Below are 8,495 nucleotides of genomic sequence, written 5' to 3'. Positions count from 1 at the left end.
TCATTCATTTCCCGTGTCTGGGGCGGCAAGGCATTGGGAGGGGGCTGATGCAGAACCATTGGGCATTCAGAGGCTAGGTGCCCAAACTTGTGGCAGGCAAAACAAGCTCCTGCAAACACGCCCTACTTCAATTCAAAATACTTTTTTCCCAATTGCACTCCCTCATCTTTCACCGCAATAGAAGGAGGGGTAGGTGTATCAGTGTCCCACAGAATGCAGAACCTGTTATGGTTTCCCATGGGGCGTGGAGGACAAATGACCTGTCCCAAAGAAGCAGCCAAACCAGGCAACTCTTCACGCATATAGTCCGGAAAGTTAACAACCTCAACCCATACAGGATAATGATGTCGTATAAGACTTTGATAATCCTTGTTTGGGGACCAGGGCATAGCATGTACCATTTGCTTCCCATAAAACAGGGGAGAGAACTCGAGAAGCTTCTGGTTGCATGAAGCATATGATAAATGCACCTCATAAAAGCCTCTGGAAGCAAAATACACTCCCTCTACAAAGCATCCTCCAAGGATGGACTTAATCCACTGCGCAACATCACTGGCCGCTGGGATTCTTCCTGGAAAGAAAATTATAACCGCAGTTCGAGACAACTTCTTGAGAGGATTCACGAGGGATGGCAGTTTCAACACACACACACATACACTTGCCTAGCCACTAGCCTCCCCAGGCTATCAAAGCTAGTCCTGTGCGCATAAGCACACATCAGATACAATCTGTGCACATGACCCCTTCCTCCAAGAACTCACTCCTGAGTTCAAAAGAAAGTCTGGAGACTCTCTTTGAAGGTTTGTCAATGTCTCCCATGTAGTATCCTCCTCAACACAATCCTTCCACTTAATCTTGTATTCCCTGATCGTCCTATCTCTAACTTGACGTTCACGAAAGCCAAGAATACTCTCAGGCTCGTGTGGTATAAAGGTTAAATCTTCAACCTCTATAGTTTTTGAGAAGTAACGACCTAATCCTAAGCACCCAGCACTTCTTTCAGTATATTGACATGAAATACTGGATGAATCCTTGCATTAGGGGGCAAATCCAGTTCATATGCAACTTGGCCAATTCTTAGCCTAAACCCTAACTTGTCCGTTGACCTTGCAACCCAACTTGAGAATCGCCTGCCTGCCGCCCTAACTCATCTGTTGCCCTTGCAACCCAACCTGAGAATCGCCTGCCTAGACACTAGCCCTCCCCAAGCTATCGAAGCTAGCCCTGTGTGCCCAAGCACACGTTAGATACAATCCGTGCACATGACATGTGCCCTCCTTCACACCCGAGACCTACGCAGGTGAGAAGGAGCACACTCCCAAATGCATTGATGCATGGCTGAAACGAGTCAAGTACACTTCTCCTTCCGTCCCTTTTCTAAATCGTTGAAAATACACGTTCACTTGGTGGTGAGAATTGAAGGAGAAGCCAAAGACATGGGTTGATTAGTAACAAGTGTTTGAAGAGGAGTTCCTTCAACTTGAAGATGAGTTTGACCTCATCACTAAGTTGACAAACTTGAACATGGAAAAGATACCATTTGATACCTACTTATAGAGGTTTAGGGACCTTCAATCCAAAGCCACATATATTGATTTTACCACACTATGTGGGTTCTTCATAAAATGGATTGGCAAAAGAACACAAATTAAGGTGAAGAAAACCGGTGCAGAAACCTCAAGGATGCGATTAGATATGCTAAGATCTATGATGATACAATGGCTATGATGATACAATGGCTAGGGGAGTTCTTCACAGAAAACTCAGCCTACCATGAATTCCGAGCAAAGACCTTTAGGTGAAGAGCCACTTCCGACCTCCTAGGGCTGCGCAGACTCAAGTCCCAAGTTCTTCATAGACTACGACTGAGGTGACTGCTAAGTGCGTGCGGAAAGCCAAGGAAGGCCGTTGCTTCCCTTGTGGAGAAAAGGGGCATATGTGGATGCAGTGTCTGAAGGTGTAGGGCAAGGCAAAGAATGCTACTTTGGCTGAGGTCAAAGGTAACACTATCTCTTCCATTCATATTACAGTATTGGGTCAAAGTCTTTGCAAGAATTTAATATTAATGTGTTCAAACCCAAAGATCTTATACGTATATACGGGTCGATCATGGGTAGAACAGTGCACATCCTAGTTGACTCTAGAAGTCTTCATAATTTCTTGAATGCTAAACTTGTGCAGAAGTTGGGGTTCCCAATGCAGCTGAGTGACCATGTCTATGAGGTGGACATGGAAATAGAATTGGATTTGGGATCGACGTGCGATGCAAATTTCCCTCACCACACAGAATTACTCCGAAGATTTGGACTTCACATTAATGAGCTTAGATAGAGTGGATGTAATTCTAGGGAAAGAATAGTAGAGTCATATGTTAACTTTTGTCAAAGGGGGAGAACTCTATGTATTGCAGGGTGATTTTGATGTCCAACTCTGCCCTCTTGTAGTTTTGTTAATTGTGTTTGGACTATATTCAGAATTAACTCCCCACTTGTAAAGCCCCTAAATGAGGAGAGCATGGGGGAGTGACACCTAGATGATAGGGGGGCTATATATGAATGAACAGGCTGCTACATGGGCAGAACATAGGCTGCCATTGGGCAGCATACAAAGTTCCTTCTTTGGTTTAATGAGCAGATCTGTACTTCAAGGGAAAGCCATGGGGTTTGCCGTCCCATGGGCCACAGACGAGTCCTGCTCTAGGGCAGCGTTGGAGCCAGAATATGATCCCATTGGGGGGGGGCATGGAGGGTTGAGTCAGAAGATACAGAGCCGATTGCTCTAGCCAACTCCCTACTGCGGAAGACTCGTCCCAGGGATCACACAATGCAAACCAAAACTGACTCTGTCTTGTGCACACAAGTGTACTGAAATAGAGACATACATCTAGATGGGGAGACAGCTATGTAGACAACCAATAGAATGTTTATTATGCTCTCAAAAGAGATAGAACCATATAAAAAGTATGCCTGCTCAAAGTACTGTGCTGCTTCCTATTGGCTGGATCTGCGGGCTGGTTTCTCCGCCTTGCTGCTACCTTCATCTTCTTTCTCTAGGTGACCTCTGATCCCAGCATTAGGCAAAGGTAAAAGCAAGGATAAGCTAGGACGTATCTAATAACATTCCAGAGAACAGATTTATCTGACAAGGTCGGCACTAAAGATAGCAGCACCCTTGGAGATGAAATCCAATCCCAGGCCCTTAGCACAATGCAAGCGAATAAGACTCCACACATTCCGAACCCACCGACACCCCCAAAACAGATGAGTAAGGGTCTCTGCATATCGTGCATCCATCATCCACGTGCAACGAAGGGACATGGCTGCCTATAGGGAAGTGTCCACCACCTATCCTCCACAGAAGAAGTTCACCTTGCTGTAAGGGGTGGCTTTCCAAAGATGGTCTAACCTGCCCTGCCATGTGTGCTCCAAGTCACCTCTTAACCACCTATCATTGAGCCTCTGAAACCAGTCCTCCTTATCGGCAGAGCTCAGCCGAAAACGTCAGACAATAAGAAATCTTGTGCCAGTGGAGAGGAGGAGAAGAGTATTTCAACTATGAAAATAAGGATTGCTGATAGAAGAAGTTTGGACAAAGATATGAAAACAAGCCAATGCGTAGTCCAAAGTCTCTAGCAGGTACATACAAGGAGAGGACTTTGGTATATATATTCAAAGTATCGTAGTCAGTAAAGATATTTCATCCAGCCACATTTCACGAACAGTTATGCAAATCGTGGATGCCTTGCGTTAAGAAATCAAACCATAAAAAAGGACTTGGGCACGTTTAGTTGGTAATGGAGGACCACTATTGCTCCTTTGCAATTTCCTTAAATGCCAGGGTTTGAGAGCTAAATCTCATGCTTAGGCAACTTTACAGAAGATTGAATCTCATACATCCGAGGTATCCAAATATTACTCAGTTTCATGCATTGTAATAGCAGTTGCATAGAAAAAAAGCTTTCAATTCAAATTTAGTTGTTTGAACTGATGTCATCACTAGATCTTCAAATATAGACAGGTGACAGTACACTAAGTTCACATAAAACACTGCAATTTAACAAGAAAATGCCTACTTTTCTGTCGGGCTTTGATCCCCGTTTCAGGCACCTACAGCTTTACGCCATCAGTTTACGAGTTTAAAAAGCCGATGTTCCATTGGTACTGCAAACTGTAGTCACAGAACTGTTGGATTAACTTCCACAATGGTTGCCTGTAAATCAAAACCAACTTTTGGCCAGTCTCTAAGATGGTCCGGGTAATCAGTACTATCTAAGAACTCAGAGAGCTCCCTCCTCCACAATGCATGGAGCTAACGCTTGAACCTAGGATCTAAGAGCATACTGTCGGGCAGTACGTGACTTGCAATCACGAAGAAGCTTCATCTGGCGTCGGTGGAATGTCTTTGGGTGTGCTCCTTTCCACGTACGGCTTGAGCTGCAAGAAAAACACGAGCAGGCGCCAGAACGCGTAAGGGGTGCCATTTCACACTGAGGAAAACCTCCGGTCTACATAGGTGGGCTGATGTTGCTGATTCTCAGAAATACACAAACGCTATGAAAAAGTCCATACCTTGAAATCCGTCAAATCCGGGACGACATATTTGGGGAGCTTCTCGGCGATCAAGATATACTTCCCTGCAAAGCGAGGAAATACGGTGAGATATTACATTCGTGGGAAGGGGAGAATGGAAATTCTGACGAAGAAATGCAAAAGCGAACCTTTACTAGTGTGGCGACCGGTGGAGAGGCAGTTCTTGCCCTTGTAGTAATTGCGAGGGCCTCGTTTGGAGGTGAGGATGTCAAGGCTAGAGCGGTGTTTACGGCGGTAACCACGGAGGAGACCAACAAGGATACCGAGAGCCATAGCTGGTGTGAGTTCTGCGATCTGAAATTCGGATACTGAGAGACTGGAATGCTTTATATGGGGGAGCCCTAGAGCGTACCTATAAAAGCTCAACACTTTCCACATTCGATCTTCTCTTCTGTCTCTCTCCGATCTTTCCTCCTTCCTTGCTTATCGAATGCTCCCTCTCCCTTGATCCTCATGGACCCCTACGAAGAATCCGTTCCCCTCGATGGCATTCCCGACACCGACAAGGACAAGGCCATATCCTCCCCCTTCATCGCACCTCTTGGATTCAGCTCCTCCTCCTCCATTGCCGTTGTGCTCAACTATTGGAAGGGTACGTACACGATTTCTTTTGCTTTTCAGGTGATTTAGCTCGTTGCGTGTCCTTGATGCGATGGCTCTCTTTGAGATCTGTGAGCGAATTCCGGCTTTTTCATCCCATCTTTGTGCAATAAACCTGCAAATCAAATGGACGTTGCTTGAACTAAAACTCATAGGAGATCTTTGCCGGATGGGCACCTCGTTGTGTCTTGCATTTCACCTTTTGCTGTGGAGTAGACGTTCACTGCATAACCGCGACATTTCAAATTGAGATATTGGAACATTCTCTCTCAATTCTTGTAAGCTAAATGAAATGGCCCTGATCGTTCTCCAACGCTTTGCAGAGCGAAGATTCTAGTTTAACTATGACTATTTCTATGCTATAATTTCTGCATGAGCTTTGGTGCTTTTTCAAGGCCTCAATCGTATGGAGGTGTGGTTTTTACTATTGGCGAGGTTGATATGGATTGTTATGTGAAAGATCTAGGCATAATTTTCTTGAATTTGTTGGCTAGCTTGTCGAATGTAGCCACGTTAAAATTGATCACTCTGATCAACCTCACGAGCAATTCAGGTGAATCTTCCGCAAATCAAATCTGTCTTAGTTTTCCGGCTGCTTACATAAATTATGTACCTTACCAACGAGTAGTTTAATGACGGACTTACGGGTTGCCAAGAATTTAATTTAGCTCATTCTGATGATCTTAGGAGTCACCGATAGCACTGAGATCAGATGCAGACATCCCAGCAAAGCCTGTCGTCTTCAAGAGTGCCCTCAAGAAGATAAATTGTAGAATCTAACATATTCAAAGAGCTAGGACCCAGCAAATGCACAAGCAACAAATGGAAGAAACAGGTGTAAGAGAAAAAAGAAGGGCACATTATCACCACCATAGCCCTCTTCGCCCTTAGCCCATCCCTGCCTCAGCCTCAGATGTCCTCTTCACACTTCTCCTTGTGCCCTTGCTCTTCCGCCCTGGGTCTCTGGGTCTCATCCACAGACACCCCCTTGGAAGTGCTGTTCCAGGCTCCCGGACTCTCCTGCTTCGTCTCATTCTCTCCACCATTTAACCTTCTTTCACCTTTTCTTCCTGCAGAGGTCTCGGGAGGCCCGAAGTTAGACAGGCTTACCCTCAGGCCTCTCTGCTTCAGCCCATGACCTTACTCTCCCTTTTGTCCCTTTTTCTCTGTTCACTGTCTCTTCGTGCACGGGGTGGCTCAGGACCACCAGACCTTGGTGGGATAGCGAGCTGCATAATGGTGTCTTCTTGGCCCAATCTGTGGTTCTACAGCCCCTTTTTTGACGTGACAGCCAGTCAGTTTTTCTAGCCTCTCTTTGATCCTCCCTTCAGCCTCTGTCTCATGGACGCACGGTATATATGTCCCTAACCAGCGATCTCTCACATGTACCATTCTCCACTTCATGCACACTCTTCACAGCCGCTGCCTGGTTGCGAACAAGTAGCTCTGAAGCTTCACAATGGCCGAGTGAAAGATCATGAGGGCCTACATACTAAATTCATTGCATACGGAATACTTAATACCATCGCTCCCATTCACAAGGCAGGAGATTCCATGAGCTCGAAAAACTACAGGACCATTATAATTGGACATGTCATGTCCAAGATCTATGCATCAATACTTGACATAGAGGTTAGCTTGGTCATAGATGTTCGGGGACTTAGAGCTGTGGGGCAGGCAGGCTTCCGGATAGATTACGGGACCATGGATCCTAAACTCACACGCAGGGGGGTCATTGAGGAGGCTAGGGCACAGAGACTGAGGGTCTATTGCTGCTTTGTAGATTTCCAGAAGGCTTTTGAGATAGGGCCAAGAGCTCGACTCATTAGACGTCTAGGAGCTGGGGTACGATCGGGAGATCACTTGGGCAGTCATGGCACTTTATGAGAGGGTCTCGGGTATGATTCAGATAGGTATAGGGTAGACAAAGGAGATCATGTGCAGCATTGGGATCAAACAAGGTTGTTCGTTATTACCAACCTTTTCGGCCTCTAGATAGATGGACTTGAGACCTTTATTGGGGCCCTAGGAGTGGCTGGTTGCTCTCTAGCTTGATCCTTGCTTCAGATTCTCCTATAGTCAGATGACGTGGTGTTACTCTCTTCCTCAATAGAGAGTCTGTAGTGACACTTGGATGCGCTTCATACCTTTGGTGAAACACATGACCTGAAGATCAACCTTGGTAAAACCAAAGTCATGATCTTCAACACGTCCCAAGTAGCCATGCAGAGAGCATTTCCCTTGGATGGATTGCCGGTGGAGGTGGTTGCATCCTACACACACTTGAGGGTTCTTTTCTCTGGCCCGATCTTCATGATGCAACTAGCATTGCAGGCTTGACTGAGAGGGGGGTATGTCGCATTGGCTAGGCTTTCACTCTCAATTCCAGAACCCTCGCCCTTTTGCACCCTTTCTGTCAAAGAGCAAGTTCACATTTTGTTTGACTTCAGGTTTCAGCTCTAGACACTGACCGCTTGGTCTCACCTGAGGAGCTATAATGGCAGCACCCTTGACACCCATTGCTTTCTGAATCCACGTCACCCAAAGACGAGCAAAAGCTTAAGCAAGCTAACCTGGAGCTCCAGATTATGGGACGGACCCCGAGTAGATGGCAGGGTTGAGAGTGGTTCCAGGTGAGTTTGGTCCTGTAGCAAGACCATGTTCAGATGTGACTATATATAGGCATGGAATATGTCTTTTCCAGCTCAGCACGCCAAAGTACTTGCTCCAGTTGGGCCCTGTCTACTTGAGCTCGCAGCTGGTTTTCATCATTCCTCTCTTACTATGGCTTCATTGTTGAGGACATGGAGATTAGGTACCAGTGCCCTGATTTGTAGTCACTCTGTGATTCCCTAGCCTTCCCAAGGAATACAGGGATATTCGTCTACAATCGGTAACCCCATGATAGCAGCTTCCATTTTGATGGATGATAGGGTCCCGAAGTAATGCCTAGTTGTGTATGATCTAGAGGCTCTCCCATCAAGATCAATTTAGACATATTTCAAAGCTTCATTAGCATGCAGAAATTTTACGTCTGCTCTCACGGTGTTTAAGTTGTAGGCTCTTCCCCTTCCCTGCATGGATGTATGTAAAGCGAGGGTGGCCTTGGCCAAGTGGCCCCTCCATCCCATCTGAGCCAAACCTACCTAACTAGAGTGGAGACAGTTCCAAACCTAGTAGCTACTCGTCCTGGCAAGCTTTGGATACAGGTTGAGGGAAGGAGGAGGAGTTGTTACATGGCCAAGAATGCAAAGAGGGGAGCTTGCGGGCATGAGTGCAAAAAATATGCAATGGAGATGGACCTTT

General features: G+C 46.1%; 2 protein-coding genes across 2 annotated transcripts in view; one reads left to right on the top strand and one right to left on the bottom strand.

The window, feature by feature from the left end:
• Positions 1-3,945: 3,945 nt before the first annotated feature.
• LOC147886694 (uncharacterized) lies at positions 3,946-5,026 on the bottom strand. The gene is made up of 3 exons (XM_087395161.1): positions 4,718-5,026; positions 4,569-4,633; positions 3,946-4,433 (listed from the first exon to the last, which is right to left on the bottom strand). The coding sequence occupies exons 1-3, from the start codon at positions 4,965-4,967 to the stop codon at positions 4,365-4,367; spliced, it is 384 nt and encodes a 127-aa protein (XP_087251287.1). The 5' UTR covers positions 4,968-5,026; the 3' UTR covers positions 3,946-4,364.
• Positions 5,027-5,042: 16 nt separating this feature from the next.
• Positions 5,043-8,495, top strand: part of LOC147886693 (protein CASP-like) — a 70,478-nt gene continuing 67,025 nt past the window's right edge. The window contains exon 1 of the mRNA XM_087395160.1: positions 5,043-5,181. Within this exon, the coding sequence (XP_087251286.1) occupies positions 5,043-5,181 (139 nt within the window). The remainder of the gene's footprint in view (positions 5,182-8,495) is intronic.

The sequence above is a fragment of the Dipteris shenzhenensis genome, chromosome 24 (genome assembly GCF_047967505.1).
Source record: "Dipteris shenzhenensis isolate YYH24624 ecotype China chromosome 24, Dip_SZ_1.0, whole genome shotgun sequence".
In the NCBI taxonomy this organism is placed as follows: domain Eukaryota; kingdom Viridiplantae; phylum Streptophyta; class Polypodiopsida; order Gleicheniales; family Dipteridaceae; genus Dipteris; species Dipteris shenzhenensis.
The sequence above is the reverse complement of the archived record's forward strand: the minus strand, read 5'-3'. Positions and strand labels throughout refer to the sequence as shown.

Excerpts from the sequence above, each read along its gene's own strand:
- LOC147886694 (XM_087395161.1), bottom strand. The coding sequence starts at position 4,967 with ATGTGGAAAGTGTTGAGCTTTTATAGGTACGCTCTAGGGCTCCCCCAT. Across the intron at positions 4,634-4,717 it reads CGGTCGCCACACTAGTAAAG|GGAAGTATATCTTGATCGCC; the intron begins GTTCGCTTTTGC and ends CTCGCTTTGCAG. Across the intron at positions 4,434-4,568 it reads CGGATTTGACGGATTTCAAG|CTCAAGCCGTACGTGGAAAG; the intron begins GTATGGACTTTT and ends TTTTTCTTGCAG.